At 31.9% G+C, this 27,130-nt stretch overlaps 1 protein-coding gene across 1 annotated transcript; it reads right to left on the bottom strand.

The window, feature by feature from the left end:
• Nucleotides 1-2,194: 2,194 nt before the first annotated feature.
• LOC149561302 (glycosyltransferase family 92 protein RCOM_0530710-like) lies at nt 2,195-4,172 on the bottom strand. Its single transcript, XM_089827790.1, has 2 exons — nt 3,989-4,172; nt 2,195-3,813 (listed from the first exon to the last, which is right to left on the bottom strand). Exons 1-2 carry the CDS (start codon nt 4,170-4,172, stop codon nt 2,195-2,197), a joined length of 1,803 nt encoding a protein of 600 aa, XP_089683916.1.
• Nucleotides 4,173-27,130: the final 22,958 nt, after the last annotated feature.

Raw genomic sequence — 27,130 nt, 5'->3', positions numbered from 1 at the left:
ATTGGGGGTGTGGCTCAATGCAACTCTAGAGAAGTTCAATTTCTTTTCTCAGTGCATAAGGGTTGGCATACTAACAATCTCATAGAGGCCCTAGCCATTTTATATGTTGTGGAACAATGTTGTTCAAGGGGATGACACAAGCTTATTTGTGAATTTGACTCTCAAGTTGTGGTGATTTTTCTTACTTCATTATTGCTTGAGGATGTTATTTGGCAATTGGCTTTAGTTGTTAATCGAACTCTTCTCTTTTGTACTTCTCTAGAGTCTATTAGTTTTAATTACATTCCTCAAGAATGGAATAGAGCTATTGATTATTTGGCCAAATGGGCTTATGATCATGTTGAGGATTGGAATATTGTGGGTAGGGGGCAGCTACCCTTGGATCTATCTCATGACTTAGATGACCTTGTTCCTTATGATAGAACTCCTTGTTGAGCTCTCCTTTTTGTTTTTGTTTTTGTCTTAATAAATTTTACCCTTCTTTTAGTCAAAAATAGATACAATACATATGTGTATATATTTATATATTTATTTGTGTATTTAAGATGTTGACTAATTATCAAAGATGGATAGTAAAATTCAGCAGTAAATAATGTTTATCTTAAATGTATTACTAATCATTATATTATTTCTCTATAATATACAAAAAAAATAAAAAAGCATTTGATCATACATCATGTATCTTTCTACTTATTGGATAGATATATGTATTATATGAATAATCAAATATTTTTAGTTTAAATTAAAAGGATATTTTATTTCTTTGAGATTTATAAAAAGAAATACTAAATAATAAAATTATGTCATTTGAAATATATAACCTATTTAGCACGCACTAATACACTAATAACTAAAATATGCATTTATGAAAATCATTCAAGTACATTAGTTATATATTCAAAAATTTAGGTCTATTTGTAGACAGCATAGGTCTAGTACCTCCAACTAATAATTTAAAAGACTAGATAAAATGTTTACTTACCATAATACTTCATTATAGAGTTCACCATTGCAAGGGCACTAATTTTTTTAATAAAAATATTTAATTTAAAAATAGTATTTATTTAAACTTCAAATAATATCATTAATTTAGAATTAACAATTAGAATTTATATGTGCAAGAATTTATGATTTTGATTGTTGTTTATAGAATGTGATTCAAAAGTTTAACGTAAAAAACTTAATACAATCAAATTTACAAATTCTTTACTTAATTATCATAAATTGTGAAAATTTCTTCTTATTAATAGAATTTATATTAAACAATAATAAAATTAAATAAATTAAAGTAATTTAATTCTATTAAAAATAGCAGAAAGAAGTCCATAACATGTAGTAAAGAAAGGATATGTTTAAAATAGAAACGTAGATAAAAGTATACTTTGTTAATCTTAGAAAGTTAAGAAAACAAGAAACATCCTAAAATTTTGACATAGAGCTTCACCTATCTCCAGCTATCTTGCTCACAGAAACTAAATAGAATACTATAATGAACAGAAGCTTTGTACTGCAACTTATCATGTAAACCTTCACTATATAGAACAAAAATTATGATTCTGAACTATTACCTTTCTTGGAATGTAATCTTTTATAGTTTATAATATTGAACGATTTGTTTTTAACCTCCTAGATAATTTATAATATATAAAACTACCCTGTAAATTCACCATGCTGAATTCATTAAGCTGTACTTATATTAGAAAACGTACATATCCTACTCTTACAGGATTTAAACTTGTAACCTAAATTGCGACCTTTGAGAGATAGTTGTATAGCTGTCAACTGAAGTTTCAAACCAAATTGTCAACTTTTTCTGACACTCATTTACAACTAATCAGTTGCTTACCAATGACTTCAACACAATTTGGCAATGCCTAACTTAACAGACCATGGTGAGGAATGTTCACAACCAGAAAAATACCCATTATCTTCCATCAAACTATATTTCAGGCAAAACCCAAAATTCTGAAATATCATGTTTTAATACATCAAGACAAGTCCTCTTCAGTAAATTGGGAGATCTGGTTAATCAAGAACTTAAAAAGGAAAATTTGATGTGTTGGTATACAGTTGTGAGTGTCAGCATGCATACCATTTGGATGGAAAGAAAGTGTCAATCTTAAATCTTCAAATGTAAACAATAGGAACCAATCTTCCATATCTTCTAGTCTTTCCTGCAAGCTAGATTTCTCCATTACACTTGCAGCTGCCACTGCATTCTGGAACCTGAAGAAAACACCCTCAAAGTAAAGTCTCTCAATGCACTATCATTCACTTCACAAAACCTCTTCTCCCAGTTTGGAGGTTCAATGGCGTAATTTCCAAGCCCAGGAGTCCTGTCTTTTGATTTTCTATTCTTCATCTCTTTCCAATCCACAACATATGCAGAAACCCTCCTCCTGAATTTGGTCTTGAATTCACTCCATACCTGATACTTGTAGTGGTTTATCACTACCTTTGAGGGTTTCAAATATTCACTCTTGTAACCTCTCTTCAGCTGAAAATGATGAATGACATTGTGCAAAGAGGGAGGCAGTGCTTCAAGCAAAACTATGGATTTGTGTCTTTCCTGGCCTTTTTCTCTGCATGTATAACCCTGTGTGACTCCTTTCTCAGGATGAACTTTGAGCCCTGATGGCCCAAAGTTGTTGCATTTTATAGAGATCTGGCCAACTTGGCCTGAATTATACTTTCCTAGATTGTTGTTTCTCTCCATCACCAGGGACTTCAATGCTTTACCCTCTTGCAGATGATCTATCCACTTGGGAGAGAATACAAACTCATCCACATCTGAAAACAACATCCATTGGCATTTGTTCTTAGCTTGCAAAGCACAATGGGAAAATCCTGCTTCTTGAGTTTTGATCCATGGCCATGGATGCCTAGTAACATTGAACTCACCACCTAGACTCCCCACAATTTCCACTATGTTATCCTCACTATTATTGTCATACAAAAAAAAGTGACCAACACCCAAGTAAGAATGATACATTATCCATTCCCTGAGAAACTTAGCCACATTGAAGACCATGGTGCATGAACATAAGACTTCCTGGTGGTGTCTCAGTTCATTTCCTTTGTATACTCTACTCTTGGGCAGCTGATAGTAAGCCACAGAAGGAATAACTTGTCCATGCCACTTGAGTGAAACTTTGGTGCCAACAAGCTCATCTCTATATGATTTATGAGGGTGCATACATCTGAAGACTTCTTGACTAGAGACTTTCACAACTATCTCCACTGTTCCATTAAACACACAAACCAGAGATTCTGGTTCTTCATTCACTTCTTTTCTATGATTCACCCCCTTTGCAAACAAAACCACATCTCCACTTGTAGACAAGCTTTCATAAACCAAAAAGTCCCATCTGATGATATTTCCATGAGAAGCCTTGTTTCTTTGCCTGACATGCTTGTTTAGATCTGTGTCCATCAGAGACAAGGATGATAATTTTGTTACATAATCCTTCATGGGATTTTGTTCTTCTTGGTTAGGAAGTTCACACCTTAATGCAACTCTCCCTTGCAAGTGCTCAATTCCATTCACTTTGGTAATCATCTCATCAGAACGTAAACATAGAATCTTAGATGGATGCCCAAGTAAAGTAGAATCCGCAGAGGGAAAGTGAACCAGGACAAGCACTTCATCAGGAAGTAAAACTATGTCCTGAATATAAACTTCTTCTTTCTTAAGTACTACCAATGATTTGCTTCCTTCTAAATCAGCTTCTACCCCTTGAATTTCCTTTGTTACAGCTAGTTTCTCTTGGCTTGCATGCAAAACCAAAGGAGAAACATTTTCTTGCTTGCTATCTGCCATGAATGCATGATCAAAAGTTCAAATGAGAATCTTGATTGCATATCTGTTTATATAACAGTAACAATTAACAAGAAGGATGTCGAATTCTAAATTACAATAGACTTTTGTAAAGGATATCTCTTGACTATATATTATTTAATCTATATATGGTAAACAACAAGAACGGACCTTGAAAAACTTGATTGAGAGCGTTAACAAGAATGGTGGAAAAGAGTGCCAGAGATATAATGACACTGCAAATCCCCACACGATGCTTCTTTAATTCTGATGCTACAAACACTTTGTTGGTGTTTGGAACTTGCTTGTTCCGCCCTTCTTCCTTGGTGTTGCTATGTCTGTACCTGAACAACATATCTAAAGACTAATAATGAAGATTTATTCCCTCAGATTCTCTCCTCCTTTTGATCTGTGAATCAACTGTAAAAAAAAATTGCGTTTAGAGAGGAATGGTTGGTGATACTAATATAGAAGCTCCGAGTTGCTTTTTTTTCTGCTATGGAAAAGTTGAGATCGTTTTGAGTTATAAACTCAGATAACTTTGAGTGAGAAATATATTAGATAATAACAAATGTTAATCATGTAATGTTTAGAATCGCGAACGTTAAAAACATATACAAATATATCCTGCATTTAGTAAATGTAATCAGGCTTTAAATGATACCCTTTTTCTACTAATTATGGGTCCGTTTGGTTGTGGAAATAGAGATAGCTATTCTGGAATAGAAAATGGGGCTATGTATTCCTATTTTCTGTTTGGTTCAGTCAGAATTTGATGGGGAATTCATGGACCCAAAAAGTTATGTTCTCTAAAATAAATAAAACTGGAATAGCAATAAATACTCCAATTCCACCTATTTGGGTGGAATTGCAAAACCTCATCTTTGGGCCAAAATTGGGATACGTACTCCTATTTTACTTCATATTCCAATTCTAATTGGGTGCATCCGAATGAAGAATTCAAAATTTTAAGAATTAATGTATGTCTATTGCGCTTGTATTCCCATTGCCAAATGGACCCTTATAGTTTAAAATATTTTGGATGTGAAATATCATTGACCTTGTTACAACTTTTTGAGAACTATATACACAAGGTCTTAAGTCAAAATATAAAAACGGTTATTTAAAGTTTGAAAAAGAATTTGAAAGTTCATAATAATAATATTAAATTGTGATAAGAAAATAATATTAATAATTTGATTTTAAAATTTTAAAATATAGGGGAAGAAATGCAGTCATTTGAAGGTACAATGACAGATACGGTATTGTTATAGATCCTCTAACTTTTTCTTTTAAAAACCTTCCAAAAATGATAACAAATTTACTAATAGTGGATAATACATGTACTAATAGCTGATCACCCATGTACTAATAGTTGATCTTTTTTATCTTTCTTGTTGTTGATTGGTCCATTTGTGCAAAATGTACTTTTTTTGGGTGACCAGCTATTGGGGAGTGAACATAACAAATCAAACATTTTGAAATGATACTTTTCGACCACTTCAAACTATACATACAGTGAAAACAAATTTTAAATAAAATTATTGATCATTATTTTTTAACTTTTTAAATTTCACTTGCTTTAGAGATTGCAACTTAAGAACAAGTGTTCTTACATTCTATAAAAGTCCAAATTATCAAAATAAATTGAAAATCATGCTCTTAGTTGGATTGCAAAAAGAACCTTATTGTCTTAAAAGCATCTAGATACCATCCTTGCATATACTATCTTTTAAAGAAAAATACATCGATCTAGTAAATGCACTAACTTTATGATAGAAAGAATTTATAAAGCTAAAAACAACCACATAGCTTATCTAATACAAGCAAGGTGTTAGATTTGTAGTGTGAGTTTCAACCTTGTAAATTTGCAATGCCACCTAGACCACTAAAAATATGCACCTACAAAATAATGATAATAATCAAATATCAATATTATTCTTTACTGAAAACCTTAAATGTTGAATGATAGCATTAGAGATGCAATAGGGGAGGACATATCTATCAATTTAATGGACTTTATTGTTTCCACCTATATGTTCTATTCAGAGACCTATACAAAAAACAAGATGTTTTGCAAGCCTCAAATGAAGAAGAAATTTACCTTCATTTAGCACTTTATAAAACCCCATAAAAAAAGGGATGAATATTTTTGCAATCTAATCATACCAAGTTGCATTTAAGGTGTGATGGATGACCCATCTTGGCAACAAAATTCAATGACTACAATTCAAAATAAAAATTGTTGATTTTTTTTATAGCATTATGTATAAATTTTCAATTTCAAATAGGTAAACCAAAAAGTTTTGATAAATTTTTGTATCTATATTCTATAAGATTAGTATGTTTACTATTTTACAATGTATTTTCATTTGAAACAACAAAACGAAAAAATTTACTCTAGCTAGGTGGGATGTAGTTATAGGGGCCCAACTAGACCTATAATCCTCTAGGGCAACTTACTTTCTACACACTTTAAGATTCCAGCATTCTTGCTTTCTAGTTTGGAAGGATCAAAATGTTGAAAAACCCAAACATGGATTTGGGGGAAATAAATAGGTGGTAGCTGGTAGAAATAATAGTGGCAAATGATTATTATCGAAGCCCTTGCCCACATTATGTCTTATAATCTTTGGATTTTCTAGACATTGGGCATCTAGAACTATATGTTGCTAGCTCAACAAATGAGAAAGAGAAAGGGTTGTTATTTCTCTTTTTCTGATCCCATTCTGGGGATCATTTTTCACTACAATATATGAAATAATTTTAATATCTAGTAATTAATACGATCAAAACTATAGATCATGTTAAATAGAACTTGGCCTAAAGGGCCCAATTGTAAATAGCATGCTAACATCAACTAGGACGTAACTCTTACCAAGGGGAACACTTGAAGTTTGATTAAAAATCTATCTCCCTTGGTAAGATGTACATTTTGGTTTACCTTTTAGGCATTGCCCTATAGAATTGCCTAAAACCCTATGTCCATAAATGTGTTAAACCATTTCATTTAAAAATTCATTAGACAAACCAGTTTTGAAAATGTTATAATCACCTAACAAATGGAAACCATTTTTTTGAATTTCTTAATTAAAAAGGGAAAAATCAAAATTGAAAATGTTTGGTGATGGATAGTGTGGTGGAAATCTGAAGCAAAATGGTAGCTACCAACCAAATTCCATGCCAACCAATGTCAACAATATAGTTAAAACCAACAATAAATTCTAACCCGAAACCCAACACAAATGACAACGAGTAAAAGGAAGAAATTTAAATGGCTCAGTATCTATCAACTTCACATTTTCCTAAAATTGGGTTGTCTAAATCATTGAATTCTTTATGTTCCTACTCAATGTTATGCTTCAATGATAGAGCTAAAAGATTTAACTTGAGCGTATGATAAATGAATAGTAATTTTGGCAATGTGTGGAGAAAATTAGATTTTACAAGGAAAAGGAGACATACATTGAGAGTAACATCTAAGGGGGAAATGGAAGATCAAGGATTGTAAATAATAGTGGTAGGGAAGGTGGACTTGACAAAGAGGTGAGGAGAATGAGAAGGAAGGGATAGAGGCAATGATGGCATTGATTATATTGGGAAGGTGTTTGGAAAGCATTCTACCAAATTTGAGAATGGTTGTAGTGGTGCTAATTTTTAATTTGAGCCAAAAGTTTGAAATCCTATGAAATTTCCTAGTCATTCCTTAGTCTAGGGTTCTAAAATTATGATGTAAAACTAAGATAATACTCTCATATTCTAAAACCCATGCTTACCCCTTAAGCATTATGTTTGATCATTACTTTATCTTCACTTAAGCAATGAGTCTTAATTGCATCGAGTGGGGCCATGATTTTTAACTAATGTCATGACTTAATATTTCATGTGGTCCATTTTTATTTTCCTATGTTAAGTGAGTTGGCCTAGGTGGTGGAGAACTTGTACTCTTGAAAGAGAGGTCACAAGAACCCCACTAGAGGTAGGGTATGTATGCCTCATTTGTAGCACCAAGTACCTCTCAAAAAAGAGTATGAGGTAATCCAATATCATTGTCACCATATGGAGGTAGTCCCATATCATTGTCACCATACATAAACCCAAAAACTATGACATATTGTCATGTACTATAAAACCCCATTTGCTTTCCTTTTTTAGTCTTATGTTGTGCATAAGTTCTCCCCCCTTTATGTTTTGTGGGTTCATCTTGGTTTATCTACGCGTCAAACAACCACTTTCCTATAATGTTTCTATTAACATCACAATCTCTATCAATGCTTGTGATATGATGTCAGTGGGACTGATGACTTGAGATAGTTTAACATCCTATCAAGATCAATAGTGTTCACATCTCTGCATAGTTAAGTTGCAAGGTTTTTAGGCTATGTGAAATTGTGTGATCGTTCCACGTGTCCCTTTGTCAAAGGAGGGTGAACATAGTATGAAGTTAATGACCGAGCAACTTAAAGCACCAACTTTTAGCATTTGCACATTTTAATGATGATCTTTCAATTAGGGATAAAAGGTAATCAAGGACTAAAAGATAAAAGGTAGAATACAAAAGTTAAAAAACAAACAATAAACCAACAGCCAACACTTTTTTCAAAGAGAAGAGTTGCTCAAGATTTAAATCATGTGAAACATAGACATTCCCACCAATTTTTATTTGAATCATCAAAGGGTAGATGTGGGGCCTCCTTAGTGTTTTTCTTTCTTATAATTGGTCAAAATTGTGATCCTAATTTCCTTGTATATTTTCAATGACAATTGAGATGCATCTGGGTTGTAGATTGTGAGGTAGATGAGGATCATTGTCAAAGTTTTAAAGTTTAATGAATTCTATCGAAAGTAGTCATTTGCTCCATTTTATGAATTATGTCACATGCTTTGTCATTTATGAGGTTTCAGTGAGATACTTTAAAGAAAATTTATCCAATTTTAATTTATAAAAATCCATCATTTGAATTCTCTAGAGCTCTGCAGAACTACTATTGTGAAGAATTTGTGGAAATGTGAAGTTTTTCATGCAAATTTCAAGTAACATGCCCTAATTTTTAAATTTTTTTTAAAGGGGTTTTCGGTATTATGTGTTAGGGTTTTTATTTCTATGATATTATTGCTGAAAATTGGGTTTCAGGAATAGTTGTGTTGCTCTCCTGTTATTTACTAGCCCTAGGAATTTTTAGAATTGCAATAGAATCACTACCATTCCTCCTAAAGAACAAACTAGAAAGTTGAAATATGAGGATAGCTATTTGTTTGATGATCATCTCTATCAATTGTCTCGATTGACCATGGATAAACTAACTACTTATGAATGGATCAAATTAGGGACATAAAGATTCCTACATGTCAATACTAGGGTTGAATTTTTTTAGGAAATGGTATGGCCAGACAGACATGGGTATTCCTTTATGGAATGCCTAATAGTATGATTTGGGGAAATTGGTTGTTCCTACCATTTTTCTAGATGTTGGCTAAAAAATATGATCGAGTCACCAAGGAAATTAAGGATTTGAAGGGAGAGAATTTGATAAAGATCACTGCATATGAGATTAAGGTCATTTTAATTTGAATGAAGCATCAACTACCTTGGAGGAGATTGACTTGGAGAGATTAAAAAATTATTGTACACATATCCCTAATAAGGTGAAGAAAATAGTTCTTGAGTCACATTTGGATATAGTGGGGGGCAGGGGAAAGGGGTACAATATACTTTAGAGGAATTAGGAAATGAGTCTTATAAGATAAATTATTTTGAGAGATCAATTGTCAATACCTACATCTCTATGTGTTAGGTCTTAAGGCTGCCTAATAATGAATATTTCTGTAGGAAAACCTTGTGGATGTGCCTTCAAAATTAGACTCCATATTGTGCCACAATCTATGATTACGCTTCTTACTTCTAGAGGAAAAGATGAATGAGGGGCTCTTGTTGCTACATAATGGATTTGTGCTAAAGTTCTAGTGGTACTCCCTTTTGATGTTGATGATCCTTTATATAAATATGATATACTTTTGAGTTTGGAGTACATGATGGTGAGAAAATGCCAATGTGACTATGGTCCATAATTATGTCCCCCAATTGGACAAGGGGAAGCTTCATTCATTTTGGTAATCATTTTTCCCAAGCACTAAGGTTGATATTGGTGACTTCTTTTGAGAGGATTCCTTTATCTCTGGTTCAATTCTTGAGGCCTACTAATTTGAAGTATATCCTATCATTTCTCATAGTTGGGGAGATTTCTTTCTTTATCCAGTCAGCACTATCTTCAGACTATATGGTTTTATTGGTCTTCCTTTGGTTATGCCCTCTTATGTTTCACTTAGGTTGGGATTCTTAGAGATCACAAGACAATTGGGTGAGATTAAAGAGAAGGATTTTCCCTCCAAGGACAAAAAGGGCCAACTCTTCCCATAATTAAATTGTATTTCATCATTTATTTATGCTTAGGGGCGAATCCAAAAAAAAATTGATGAAACATTGATGCCATGTATAGGATGGGGGTTAGTCTTTCTAGAATAAATGATGTCAAGGGTTTTTATGTAACACTCATGAAATGAATAAATAAGGAGGTGAAGGTGCCTCATAAGTTTTATTTCCTAGAGGACATAATTAGAAATGAGTTTGATCTTAAGGTAGAGGATGAGAAGAGGAAATGTTGGCTCACATATAAAATGATGATAGATGAAATCCATAAATTTGATGCTAGTTATGATGTGTTTTCTTCCATCAAGACTATAGCCCTTAAAATGAAAACTTTGTTTGATCATCTTGGTGAGATATATGCCACCTTAAGAGAAAATTTGAGCAAGTCTAAGAGGGACAAAGCTGTGTATGTTGAATTTGTTGAGAATGTTAACCAACCAGAGAAAATTGAAGACCATGTAGCCCCTAAGGGTGAGGTTGGACATGAAGTTAAGTATTTATAATTAATCAAAATAAAGAGGAAATGAAAAGAAATTAGGGTATATCAAAGAGTCTTGTAGAGGAGATGCTTGATTGGTGTCAGCATCCATGAGGTAGCATATCCACCAAGAAGGTAACCATCTCCTCCTTCCCCACCTCCACCACATGTTCCTCCACCCACAAAAGAGCACCATGAGATGATCCCAAGAGAGGATCCTACAATTAAAGAGGTTTCTATTATTCCTGTAGATGAAGAGAAGGGGTACAGTGAATAAGTGAAAAAAGATAAGGACAAGGATGTTACCCATATCCATTTAGTCCTTGAGTGTGAGGGAGATTTTGAGAAGGAAGTGCTTACTATTCCTAATGATAAGGTGGGAGGTACAAGTGAGACAACTAGTAAAGACAAGGAGAAGGAAACCTTTCAATTAATTTGGTCTTTGAATATGGAGAAGATGGTGATGAAGAAGAGGATACAATTGTTATCCCTAATGAACTAATGAGAGAAGGAATTCCTCCGACTCCAGTTGCTCAAATGCATGATTTAAAAATACATGAGATAAAAGGAAATTTTCCTAGATATTTGAGGATGGAGAAATGCCATGAATTCATGTCTAATTACAACTTTGTGAGGCCCATCCCCTTTGACCAATTCCTATGGAAAAACACATTCAAGAGTACACCCAAATACTTGAAGAGAGAACAAAACAAAAGCCTAGTGTTCCTAATGAGGTAATTACAAATCATGTAAGTGAGAAAATGAATTATAATCTTTGGGATATTACACCAAAGGAAGAAAAAAAGTTGTCAAGAACAAAGGTGTGCTAATCCTACCAGGCCAAGACCTTGTTGATGAGATAGCTTTTGATGCAATAAGAAATAACATGCAGTTACATAGAGCTTTGAACCTAAAAATTTTGATCAAGCCATGTAGGGGATTTATTATAGAAAATATTATGTTACCTTTTTTATTTTGTCTGTATCTGCCTCCAAAGGAAGAAAGGAAATGCATCATATTGTTCTTTCATTGTTTGCATCTTATTTAATCAATTTTATGGCACTTTATAAATATTTAATCAAATCAATCAATAAAATTATAATTAAGGGAAATAGCATTCTATATGTAAAGTAGTCCTTTGAGTGTAAATCTTGGAAAGGGTCTTAGATTTAGCATTTGAAACCCATGCATCTTCCTAGGGCTATATCAATCTAGTTTGAGTCCTTTGAAGGGTTATGCTTAAGGGTCCTTCTTTCACTTTCTCTAATGTGACATCTTAAAAATTAGGGAATAATTGGTCATAACTTAATCAATATTAGCAACAAAACACCAAACACAATCATTTCCTAATATTTATGTTATATTTTGGTGAACCCACTTTCTTAGATATTTTTAATTTCAATGGTGTTAGATCTTGTTAAATTTTGCATTTATATTAAAAATCATAAAAATAATCCGTTTCATAGTTAGATTCATCTTTATCCTATCATTAGCTTGCATGTTTGCATCATAAAGAAAGAAAAATCACAACAAAAACAAATTGAATTTCATTTTGTTTCTTTAATAGCTATATCTTTTTTTTTTGTCTTCTCTTTATACATCTTGTTTAGGCTTTCTAATTTCATGCTAGATATATTTACTTGGAATTGTTATCTTTACATTTCATCCTTTTTACATTTATAGTTTTCTTCTTTTTGCTTGATCGTTATCACTATGAGCCCCACCTATAGCATTATGGTTAGAAGTTGTAGACTTATGGGTTCCTATGATCCCAAATTCTCCTCCTTTTCTAGGAATCTTGATGAGATCTTCATGCTTCCTCATTATATCACAGAGAATAATTCCTCTTGATATTCCCATGATAATGATAATGCCTTACATATTCCTCCTACCCATGTCCAAGAGCATTGCAACAAATTGGAAAAAAGTAGAAATTTTTTTTAAATGGGTAAGTTCAAGAAAACCAAAATCTTGATGTCATGTCTACTTTAGAGTTGTGAGGAAACTTATGCAAAATGATGAACATGGCATTACTCTTTTGCAAAGAATTTTCCATATTTTTTATTCCAATGTTAAACCTTAACAAATAGTTCTCAAGAGATTGGACATGTCCTTCCTTCTACATGTGTTGAGACTTCTCTCCCGATTTCCACTTCTATTTCTAGCATTCCTACTTATGTGTGACCTCTTGTCTCCACTTCTATTCAAGTTTCCAATCCTACCATTGTGAGCATCATATCTTTCCAATTTCATTTACTTCATCTATTCCTTCCTATCATACTGATTCCTTTACATACTCTAATTGTGATGTCCCCATTTTGTCATATAAATAAAACGATAGATAAGCATTATACATAAAGTATATTATATTAAAATAATAGATAATATATAATTATGCTAAGATACAAATATAAATTATATCATAATAATATAATTATAAATATCAACTATATATATTATTATATATCCATATATAATTAGATATTTAAATACATGCTATAGATAATTAATACACACACATATATACTATTTAAGTACTATAGTATATGGCAATTATATATTTGTTATATATATTAAAATAATATTGTTATAAATAAATGATTTATATAATATATAATCATATATAATTTAATAATATATAATATAATTATCTTATTAAATATAATTAACATTTTTAAAAGGACATGTCCATATGAAATACCATCTCTATATATATATATAATATCAACTTTTGAGAAAGATAGGATATTGATTATTATGAAAAGATATAGAAGTAAAAAGCAAATAAATAAATGTTCAAAGTGGGACATTACAAGTGGTATAGCTATTTGATCTTAAGAATCAAAGTGGAATCCAACTATAAGAAAGACAATCAAAGAAAATTTGAAAAGCACTATCAACATATACACAGTAACAATGATGTTATATGTAGCAGCGGATCCATGAAAATCTAACATCAATCCATATCAGAAATAAAGAAAGTGAAATCTGTAGTCAGCACATGCTTCCTCAATAGACCCGGTAAAGGAAAAAAACTAATACAATGTGGAACTTGTTATGAAAATAAATAAATAATTCAATATCCATTATCTCGGATGGGGCTGTGATCAATCTCGACCGAAGGGTTAGCTACACAAATAGGGAGGTCAATGACACACAGCTGGATTGTTTGGCTTGCGTGGAGGCGCAGGTTGAAAAGTCGTGTCACTTCCAACAAAGTAATTCACCAAGTATTGACAAGGTTTTGTTGATAAATACTACTATTAAGAATAGGCAATGATTGTATTGGGCCAGGCTCCATTCATATTCCCTCTTACTTATGTGGAAGACACACGTGACTGTGCCTCTATGGTGTAGGGCATTGTTATTCATAAGCATGCTTTCAGTGCTGAAAAACAGGTCTAGCTACACCTTGAACGTTGACAAAATAGTTATCGTAGGTTCATAACAAGGAAGAATTAAGGTGACAATACATATCCCATAGTGATCTTTTGAGCAGATTATCAGCAGTACTGTATAGCAATCTCTTTGTGATGAAGATTGCAGCGCTGGATTGCTTCATAGTGATCTGCTTGTGATGAACATTGCAGCACTTGATTGCTTCATCTTCCCATGCATACATTCTATATGATATCCACTATCATATATGTTGGTTAATTATAGAGGATTGAATGGTTTGATATATACACACATATTTTCTGAGGTTGAGTCTCAAACTGGTGGAAGCAGTTACTCAAACAAATGGACTGCAATTGACACATGGGCTGTTGAACAGTAACTATGGTGTCAATCTATTATTTGAAATGGTTGTGTTCACTCATTATTCTTCTCCATGAGATGACTTCTATTATTGGCTGAACATTTTTTTTGAGAGTAATGGGAAGTCATGCATCTCTCTCAAGATGAGGAGTATCCGTCTTCAACCAATGCAATGCAAACCGGTGTACTCAATGTCTGCAGGGATGAGTCACCAAGGTTTTTCTCACATCCAGTGTATTTGCTTCAGATGTGAGATCTAGCGATGATGTACATTGTGATATGTGAGATTAGCGATGATGTACATTGTGCTAAGGACACAGTGGATATGGCAGATCACCTTGAGAAGTGGTGCAGCTAATTTGGTCACATTGATGGTAAGTAGACTTTATGAAGCCGAACGGCTTAAACATCACACACTAAGGCTTGATTCCTAGTGCAAAAGTGTTAAATAGTCAAAGTTTGACTTACTTTTCCAAGCTTAATTTCTTCCTTAGTGTGTGATGTTTAAGGCTGGCCGTATGAAGCTGATCAAGCCTATGTGGACTTTAGATTGTCACAAATATATGTGATTGCTCACACACAAACAAGGGACTACTGTCTGTTGTCATGAATGCTAGTTTTCATATGTAAAGAAATTGGCATATAAGCAGCAGTACTTACACATCCAAAACCACTGAAATTAATGGAGACGTTGATTGTTACATATAAGGGTCCCACTTGATCGACTAAGCGTTGGAATATATCCCATTTGATATACATGGCATGGATTATTATTGCTACAAAAATATACTTGGGATCTCCTTAAGGTAAGTATATGTGGTAAGCCATTATTATTTAATTTTTGTTTTCATATTATTAAAATGTGTTATATAAGTTATTAACACATAATGGGTATTCTAATAAATGTAAAACTATATGTCTATAGTAATCTATAAGGATGATATTATATTTCAATAATGAAATTTAATAAGAAAATAATATGATTTATTAGATGCAAAAGAAAATATCTATTACAAATCGATTGACAAACATCAAATATTAAAATATAGAAGCATCATTCTTTTCATGTGCCTTAATGAGGATGATTGAATAAATAAGTGATTTAAAAATCTGACTATTTTCTATAAGTCGTGAATGCCTAAATAACAAAATTGACATACCCCGCTAGAGAATAAGTCTAATCGCCATTTAAGACAACAGATGACACCGATAATAAAAAGACTTGGTGATTATTGCGGCAGTAGACTCTAATAAATTTGGCAACAAACTTCTAGATGCAACTAATTTTTAAGTGTTAGTTTCAGTGTTGAAAAATCCTATGCCTACATTCTCATAAAAACGTCTTTTGGAATCATCGAGAAGACATTAGAACTACATGTTGAAGGAATTGATTTGGTTGCTTATGTCTTTGTTAGTGGTACGAATCAATACAATTTAATATTCAAGGAAATTAATGTTAATTTCTCACTAAAGAATGTACTAAGATAATAATTGAATAAAGAGAATTAATGTTAGTTCTTGCAAAAGAATATATTAAGATAATAATTGAATAAAGAGAATTAATGTTAGTTTCTTACTAAGAGAATATATCAAGATGATAATTGAATAAAGGCAATCAATATTGATTTCTCAACTAAAAGAGTACATTAGGACAATAATTGAATAATGATGATCAATATAAATTTCCCTACCAAAGGAATGTATTGGGATAATAGTTGAATAAAACTTAAACTTAATAAAATCACAATTCTCCAAGACGAGATAAGGCTTGCGATGGAATGGGTTGGGTGACACCACCCAGAGGTACTGGGTAAAGCCTACGGGTATTGGGTAAGGCCTACAGTGGAGCAAATATCCCACAGTACATCATACAAAGGCACTATCTTGGGAATGATGATTGGAGAGAGGTAACGATAATGAGGGAGAATGGTGAGGCCCACTAATTGAGTAATAGGGCACCCCATTATGATTTATCCTCCTATAATTGAATGATAAAATTAAGTATCTGATATTTCAAAAATTATGCTTTAAAAGACTTCTTATTGAAAGATAGTTTGATAGAATCACCTTTAGATCAAATCTCTTTGTGTTTAAGTAAAAACTAAGAGTATAAATACCTTGTCAAGAGTCTATTATATAGGGAGATCCAATAATGGTAATTGATATTAATTTCTCTATCAAAGGGAATGTATTAGAATAGTAATTGAATAAAACTTAACTTTAATAAGATCATAATCCTCCAAAGATGAGATAAGGCTTGTAGTGGAATGGGCTAGGTGACACCACTTGGAGGTACTGTGTAAAGCTTACAGGTATTGGGTAAGGCCTATAGTGGAGTGAATATCCCAGGGTACATAATACAAGGGCACCATCTTGGGAATGATGATCGAAGAGAGATAACAATAATGAGGGAGAATGGTGAAGCCCATGATTAGATAACAAGGCACCCTATTATAGTTTCTCCTCCCATACACATGAATTGATAATGTTAATATTATAATGAAAAAATACTTTTGATTGACAAGTCAATAAATTGAGACTATAAACACCTTGTCAGGAGATTGATTTATATATAATGTGTACTAATGATTTTTTGGTTGCAGATTCACAATTAAGGAAATGCATGATGTGTGTATTGTGTGTTTGCATCATGTTTGCTCCATGTCTTCATTTGTTTCCATCATGTTTTCTCAATGTCTTCATCTATTTGTATCGTGTTTGCTTTTATCTATCTACATCATGTATGCTTCCTACTTTCATGCATCCATGTGACTACTTTTGTTCGCTTCATGTTTTTATTCTTTAAGATGTATACCTCATAAATCTTTTAGGCCCTTGTATGCAATGATGTTTCGTGCCTATGAAGGAGCTTGCTTATAAATGATTTTGCTTGAGGACAAGAAAATTCGAGAGGGGAGGACTATGATGTCCCCATTTTGACATATAAATTAAACGATAGATAAGTATTATGCATAAATTATATTATATTAAAATAATAGATAATATATAATTATACTAAGATACAAATATAAATTATATCATAATAATATAATTATAAATATCAACTATATATATTATTATATATCCATATATAGTTAGATATTTAAATACATGCTATAGATAATTAATATACATACATACACACACACACACACACACACACACACAATTTAAGTACTATAGTATATGGCAATTATATCTTTGTTATATATATATATTAAAATAATATTGTTATAAATAAATGATTTATATATAATATATAATCATATATAATTTAATAATATATAATATAATTATCTTATTAAATATAATTAACATTTTTGAAAGGACATGAAATACCATCTATATAAATAATATCAACTTTTGAGAAAGATAGGATATTGATTATTATGAAAACATATAGAAGTAAAAAGCAAATAAATAAATGTCCAAAATGGGACAATACACTAATCCTCCCCCAACCACTTCTACTATGATTTATACCTCTTCTAACATTCCTTCTATGTCCTATAACTTTCCTACCACTTCCACTATGTATATTCCCATCATTTCATCTACTACTTCTACCATTAATAGCCTAGTTCAAAGGTTTCTTCCTTGTAACAATAACTTTCTTCATTGACTCAACCCAAATTTTACATTCCTACATGTGGCATTATCACTCCTTTATCCTTTGACATTATCTATATTAGTATTCCTCCAAACATTAAGATCCCTCATCTTGAGACATTTAATTGTAAGGGTGGTCCTCTAACTCACATAAAAAAATTCAAATGTTATGTAGTAATTTTTCTCATGACTATAGTTGTTGGTATCTCTAACCATTATCGTCAAGGAAGAGTTAGACAGTCATCACTATGACTGTGCTACTCTATATAGGTTGAGTCATGTGTACATATGTAAGTATGTACCTAGATCTATAGGAACCAGGTAATTTTTTGGGTCACAGAGTATTTTTGTATACATGTTGAGCTCATCAGCAAGCAAGAAATTCATTAGTGACTAAGCAAGTTTTTGAGAATACGTGTATTAAGTTACTTAGTATGTACCAAGCACAATGAAGGCTGAGCAATAGCAATGTCGAGCATCAAGAAACAATAAAGGCCAAGATATGTAGAGTTTACATAAAAGTCAGGAATGGAACAAAGTTTTAGGCAAAATTATTATCAGGCTAACTTGGAAATGATATTTAATTTTTGAAGAGGTTGTTATAGAAAATTTAATAATTTCAAAGATTTTTATAGAGCATTTACATAGCGTAGATCACATATCCCTATGTTGTGTGTTCGACAATCAAGATGAAGAGGCAAAACATGGAATCATCTAGACAAATATTTACAAAAATCTTTGTATAGCGATGATCTTAACCTAGATCTCATGTCAATAGAGAAGGAGATGAAAAGAGTTTATGTGTGAACATGAAGCTATATACAGAATAAGATTGAGATCTTATTAAAAGTCATTGAAACATTTTTTTTATCACCTAATAGACCAAGTGACCTAGTCATTGCAATTAAGTGAAAGGGAAAAACAAGCATATCAAATCAAAGGCAAGGATTAGTTAGCAAGGAGAAGACTCAAAAACAACTTATAAATCAAATTGAGATTTGGGTACTGAATTAGTTTTAACAGACTTGAATTAGGATAAATCTCTTAATAGAGTGGTCTTAACATATACTTGTAAATCTCCTAACAAAGTGCTTACTTTGTTGTAAGTGTTAAATCCTTGAACAAGGTGAGACTTGGAAATCTCTAAAGCCTTTAACAGGGTAGATCCCTTATAGGGTAGATCATATCTTGTGGTCAAACATTGTAACCTTGTATGATTAATTTTATTACTACAATAGTGAAGATTTGGGAGTGTCATCCTCACCCCAATTTTACCTTCACCTTGGAGGGTTTCTGGGTAACAAATATTGTGTTATGCATTTTACTTTAATGCATGTGACTAATCAGATTTATATGTTACAATAGATTTACATTACTAGTCTTACATGCACAAGTTATTGATAGATGTGGATGAATCTATGAAAAGTTTAAAGTGTTTAAGATTCTGATTCACCCCTCCCCCCCTCTCAGTATCTAGTTTATCATGTTTATTCCTCCAACAATCAACAATCGGTAGAGCATTGGTTTTCTAAGAGAAGCTTAACAACTTGGAGAATAGATCTTGGAGATGGAGGCATTCAAATTGGATAATGCTATTGAAAATTAGGTGAGTGACATTCAACTTACACTCTAGAAACTTGAGAAGGAAAGACAAGATCTAAAGGATTCTCTACAAAAAAGAATTGGAATTTCCATCTAGATAAAATAGTTTTCTTGTGAAGAAGTTGAGACTGAAGGACTATTTGAGCCAATAGATCAAAATTTAAAAGCATTTGTTGATCTACTTGACAAGAACAAACTCTTGAATGAAGAAATAAGAGGACTAAAAAGAGAACATGAAATCCAATCAATAAGACTCTATGAAGTGACTAAACAAAAGAAGAAAGTTGAAGAAGACAGGACTATGGATGAAGAAGACAAAAGGGTAATGGCTACCAAACTTGAAGAAAGGATATTAGATGTGCAAAATCTCACAAAAACTCAACTGAACATGATAAATCAACTCATGCTTGCAAATCAAGAATTGAATCACAAGGGTGTGGAAATTGTAAATTTGAAATCATAGAAGGACAACTAAAGAATGAATTGAAAAATGAAAAGGATTTCAGGGAGAGATTCAACAAACCAAAGGAAGCAATGAATTACTTTGAAGAGTTTACAAAGTCACCAAGGTTTTCTGATGGGTCAAGACATTCATGCACTGAAAAAGGAGAATCATCTAGGAATCAAGAACTAAAGAATGAAAGGTCAGAAGGAAAACCGACATATGCTATCACTATGGAAAACTTGGTCATACTACAAATATTTAGTAGTGGTAATACAAAACTCAATTTGAAAATTGAATCACAAGATCAAAGCACAAACATGTGTCACCCTTTTGTGAAGGAAAAGGCTAACAAAAGTACAACTATTCACCTTCAATGATATAAAACTAGTATTATTATTTAGAATTTGAAAATGATGTAAACTAATGAAATGTGTAGAAATTGATAAAGTTTAGGATTATAATTTTTAACAATTATTTGGATTAATAATTGATATATTTTCATAATTTTTATAGATAATTTTTTAGTTGCTAAAAAGTGTTGAAAATCAGGGGTCTATTTCCCACCACAAAGCAATATGGAAATATACTTATTTCCCTTTGATCTCATACTATGTTATAGATAGCATATATATCTAGAACATTCAAAAATAAAAAAATTGTCTTTAGACTTATATTTTCACTTTTATAATCAGTCAAAGTTCAACTCACCTAAAATTGATAGTTTTTATCTCCCACCACATTTTTCAAAGCAAATCTATTCTAGCCAAAATTAAAATTATACATTCTAGAAGAGGACTCTCTCCTCTAGAATATCATATAATTTTTAAATTTTTATGATATGATTTACTATTTTTTTCTTTCTCAAAATTGACATCTTTTCGAGTGTTAAAATACGTGCTTGTAGAATTTTTTTATTATAATATACTATATCTAATTAAAACACTATAAACTCTATATGAGAATATTCTTGACTTTGGGCTCTATAAAATGGTGTTTATAAGTTATTAAAAATATATCATAAAAAATTGTAAGAGTTATTAAAACATCAAATTTTTGAAATAATTATATTTCTTTAGTAATTGGATACAAACCAGTATAAAATAGTAATTTAATAGACATTTCCAATTGAAAAAGTGTGATACCATATATAACTTAGCTAGAATGAATTTATCTAGATCATATCTTTGAAAAAAATTGATTTTAGATAGAAATACTAAATTCAGTCATTCTGATTAGTCAGCCTAAAAGGTGACACAACTTTGTGCTTTTACCCCACAAGGATGTGGAAATTGCAAATCTAAAATCACAAAAGGAAATACTAAAGAATGAATTGAAAAATGAAAAGGAATGCATGGAGAGATTCAACAAACCAAAGGAAGAAATGAAATATTTTGACAATTTTATGAATTCATCAAGGTGTTATGATGGGTCAGGACATTCATGCACTAAAAAAGGAGAATCATCGAAGAATGGAGAACTGAAGAATGAAAGGTCAAAAGGCAAACCAACATATGCTATCGTTGTGGAAACTTTGTCATACTAAAAATTTTCAACAAGATGTAACAAGCTCCCAGAGTTCTCAATGTCCACAAACCAATCTAGACTGACAAACTGAATTTATTAATCACTTGCAATGGTTAAATTGTTCTAGAATTTCCCAATACATATGGCTTAGACAATTTACAATAAGATATACTAATTCTGTAGAGATGTCACCGAGATGGGATCTTCAATTGGATCTCAAAGAAGAGTAATTAGTAAGCATTTTTACATAGAATCAACATGTCCAATAAGTGACAGTTCATGATACTAATAAAACCCCTATACGATACCAACAGTTTGAGATATCGGTTGTGTTGCAAGTAATATAGTCTTTTCCATGGTGATGAGTGCAAGTTATTTATGTCACCACAAACTCATAGAGATGATATAATTGGTAGCTATATGAGGCCTAGAAATATCACTCCAAAGGGACAAGAATATAAAGAGACATAAATATTAATCCAACATATGCTACAATTGTGGAAAACTTGGTCATACTCTCTCTCTCTCTCTCTCTCTCTCTCTCTCTCTCTCTCTCTCTCTCTCTCTCACTCAATCTAATCTTTTGTAATAGTAATACAAAACTCGATCAAGTTCTACAAATTGGGTTTTGTAGAACCCGATCAAGTTTTACAAAACTCGATCAAATTCAAAATGCATTTTTTATTTCCAAAAAACCTGATCAGGTTATAGTTTTGTGATAGCCTAGGAAAATGACCCAAAGGATTGGGAGAACATGTTCCCTCCATTTTTTTTTCCTTTAGACATTTTTTTCATCTTCTAAGATGAATTATCATCTTTGTCTTCATTAGGTACACTAATGGTGAAGTGGGTAAATTTAAAATCACCACCATAATCTTACACGTCTTCTTAGCTTTCTAATCATATAATTTTTTTCTTTTTTTGGATAGCATTAGCATTGTAAACTTTAATTACTTTTACCAATTCCTTGACATTCCTCATTGACATATTCTTCCATTTTTTTAATAACTTTTTATAGGGTAAGTGCACCAAGTTGTGGTGCCAAAAAGGTGACACCATTTTTATTTTTTCTATTTTTTTCTAGTTTTTCCACCACTTGCCTTGCCAATATGCCTCCTTACCGTCGAAGTTCAAGATCACAAGCACACCGTATGTTATCTAACTTTCTTCTTACATTGTTTTATATGTTTTTTATAATGTTTTTTAGGTTTTTTTCAATTTTTCTTTAAATTTGTTTATTTATTTAGATTTCAATTGATTTCATATCAGAAAATGTCAATAATGAATTGACAAATCCCCAAGAAAATCTGAACCAAAACCTTCAAGAAGATCAAAACCAAAATCCTCCACAACAAGAACAACAAATTTCACAACCTAAACCAATTGCAAGACCTGCTCCTGGCACACAAGAAAATATAATAAATGAAATAGAAAGAGGAAAAACTAAATTAGAAGGACTCATTGATCGGTTGAAAGAATGTGGACAAACCAATCCAATGAGAGCTCAATTAGCATCGTCCCTTGAATCCATTAAGACCCACATTGCTTTTGTTAGTGGTCAATTAGATTTTTGGCAAGTTACGAAGGATGAACAAAAAAGATATTATGCAAATAAATTATCATATCAAGATGTTAAAAAAAAAGATATACCAAAATGTAGAATATGTGCATTATTTAGAAAACCCGGTAAACAAGATACTATTAGAGAGAACACTAAACAGTTCCCCATCCATTGATGCATACACGATGCTATTAGAAATAATTTTTGGGATAGACGGTTGATGGTTTTTGATGCCCCTCCTTGCAATAATCATGAGGTCCCAATGTATTTCTTAAGGAAATTGTATTGTGAGTTTCTCCTTGGGGAGATCCCCAATTATTTTGATATATTAGACTCTCAAGGTAGAGGTGGGGGGTCATTATTTGAGAGGTCGGGGCACGTCATGACCCTAATGTAGTTAGGGCACCTGTGGTCAAGCCACAAGGTGAGCATGTGACTATTCCTTTAGTTGTGAAGGAACATGTAGAGGTCAGTACTCTAGGAACTATTAGAGATTTGACACAAACCCTCATTCATTGCACGAGTCCATTAGTTGAGGAGGATCCTTTTGCACATCACAGTCACATGTGTACATCATGTGGATCCTTATGCACATTTGGCAGTCATGCTGAAGATGGTGTAGACAATGGGCTAGTGACTGATCAATTCCTGAATGAGACATTTGGCATTGACACATAGGTAAATTATGATTATAATAAACTAATTTGATCATATTTCATATGTATAGTGAATGACTAATTAATTAGCATGTACTAACATTGTTCAAAATTTAGGGTCAGGGTGTTGGCAGCCCTAGTAGCGATCCCCCAGCCCCATTTTTCATCCCCTCGATGAGTCCAGAGGTATGTGTCAATTTAATAATTTAAATGAATACATATATTTATTAAGTAATCATATGAAGGATTGACAAAAAAAATTATGCATGTGCATCAGTTCTCTATAGGATTGTCAACATTCACCACAAACTTTGAGCCTAGATGTGACATGAGCTTCGTAGAGGTACATTTGTTTCATGTTGATTTAATTCATTTGATTATATTTGTTTCATGTTTCATGTTACATTTGGCGTGTATTGTATGACATGCAGCTCTTGACATCGAAGACTCCTCCTCATCTCCAATAGTTCGTTGATCATGGAGTGGCTACACCTATGGCTAGTTCATAGCCATTGACTGAGATATGAAAGAATTTTCTTGGTTTTTGTTGTTGTTTATAATAGTTAGTATCAAAATTTCTAATGTTATCTATAAGTGATTGTGTTGATTCAATTGTTGTAGGGTCTTGTCACACCTAATCATCCACAAGCATTCAAGGTGGACTTGTAGAGCGACTATATGATGGCAGTAAGAAAATAATTAATTTTGTGTGTACATATATTTGATTTCAATGTATAATAATTATGGATTTATATCTACTTTGTTTGTATCAGCTCAAGCTAGAGAAGAGCCTCAACAAGAGGACAAGCAAGTGTGTGAGGAAGATCCCATCATCGCCACCATCTCCCTCCACACGATGATCGAAGGCCTCTAATGATTTATTTCCTTCCCCTCGTGGGAAGGAGAAGATATGGTTGATAGACATACATGTATAGGCATCAGTAGACATATATGTTGGATTTTATGTTAGTGGACATATTCGATATACATTTGATGTATATATGACATTTTATATTTGATGTATGACATTTATTTGATGCATGACATTATTGGTTAATATATGATATATTTTTTTATGTATGACATTATTGGTTATCATTTTATATTATGTGTTTATTCATGTATGACATTAAATTAGATATGTTCGTGTATGACATTAAATTAGATATGTTCATGTATGACATTAAATTCAATACCTAATCAGTTTGAAACTTTGATAGAATATTGATTAACAATAAACTTTATCACTTTTTAAGCATAACTTTATCATTTCCAATATGCCATCATCATATGATTTATGATCTTGTTCATGTTTAAAGTTTTCCTTCTCTGTTATTTGTTTATCAAGCTTAATTCAATACCTAATCAGTTTGAATTTTGATACAATATTGATCAGCAATAAACTTTATCAGTGTTAAAGCAAAAAATTTATAATTTGCAATATGTCATTATCATATTGATTTATGATCTTCTTGTTCATGTTTAAAGCCTACCTTTTATGTTATGCATCTAAACATTTATCATAAATAATTATTACAAACATATAACAAATCTAAAACTGAAAATAACACATTACATTTGCAAACTTTATCATTGTTCTTGATTTGAAAAATCATTGTCATGACTTATAAATTCAAGTTTTCTATAAATATAAAACTATAATTAAAAACTACCCCCGTCCCCATGCAACCTTGTATATTATATGTGGATCTTGGTGTTTTTTGTACACCTATAGTGTAGCCTCAAAATCACTATATATCACTAGTGCACTGACTTGTATGCAAAAATATTTGAAAGTCTTTGTTGAATTCTTAGTTCATGCTAGGTGAAACTTGTAAATTTATTCTAATAGAGTTCAACATTGAAAAAATAGGAGTAGATTTAATAAGTTTCCTCAAACTACCAACCTACCACCACCTAAATGGCATTTGGAGCTCCTCTTCATAGCTTTAGAACTATAATTTTTCCTTCGTGGTTATCTCTTTATGAACTAACTCACAACTTTACAACTCATTGTACTATTTGATTGTGAATCATCTTGCACGTACAGAACTAGGTGTCCATAACTCATTTTTGTTGGATCTTCCAATCTCTCACGCCTTAGCATGGCTCTCCTTAGAGTACCTCTACCAATTTTCAATGTTTTGCTTGTCTTTCTCATGAGTCAAGCTTTCTTCATTTGGGTGCTTACTATTGTTGATGTAAGTTCTCGTCTTGTGATATTACTACCTTTGGTGTGTAATAAGCACTCATTAGATTCATTACAATGTTTTTTTTCATTTGAATAATCCATTGTTCTTAGCCCAAGAATCTTCATGATAGGCCTAAATTTCAAATTCCTCATCATTTCAACAAATAATTGGCATTGACCTGTAATAATTAAATCTTCAAAAAATAATCTCCACATACGATTAACTTTTCTTTGACAAGTACGCTTGTTAATCTTGTCAAGCATTGATTTCAAAATGTTAGTATCAATATCAATCAATTATTTTGGTCTTCTAAAACAAATTCTAGAAGGTGTTATAATCTCTTCCATTCCCTCAACATTTTGAACATCAACATAAGGTTGAGTGTATTGTGTACCTTGAACCGAAGATGATGTGCCTTGGCAATAAGATGCAAAAGATGGAATATCACTTACTTGATATGTTGATGTTGTGCCTTCAACATGACATGATGGAGTGTGTACATCATTGGATTTACAAATTAGTGTCTCTTCAACATGAGAGGATGATATGACTCCGACATTGGAAGTGGTGTAGCTTCACAATTCAATTGTCTTCTTGAGCGTAACTGTCTCAATCATTCTCTTTATCTTTCTAATTCTTCCTCTTTGTTTCTTTGTATCGGTGGTTCTTGATCCTCTTCGAAAGTAAATTATTCATTATTGCTTTTAAATTTTCTTTGTTCACGTAGTAGTTTCATTTTATCTCTTTTAATTGCCAAATTTGCCCCCCTATCTTCATTTGTTTGAATTTTTGATTTCTTCCTTGGCATGATGATGATTTCTACATGTCAAATTATTCAAACATCTGAATTACTTACAATGTGTAAATTACAAATCATTCAAATACAATTAAAAATTACAATTATTTCAATGAATACACAATATATATCAAACAACTTGTCAAATTTCTAACCATTTTGAAAACATTTCATTCAAACATACAAATTTCAATGAATTCACTATATATTAAACAACATGTCAAATTATAATCAAATTTGTATCTATATATCAACAAACAATAT

Source organism: Cupressus sempervirens, chromosome 4 (genome assembly GCF_028749045.1).
Source record: "Cupressus sempervirens isolate cs-2001-9-10 chromosome 4, ASM2874904v1, whole genome shotgun sequence".
In the NCBI taxonomy this organism is placed as follows: Eukaryota; Viridiplantae; Streptophyta; class Pinopsida; order Cupressales; family Cupressaceae; genus Cupressus; species Cupressus sempervirens.
This window is presented reverse-complemented; position numbering and strand designations above follow the sequence as displayed.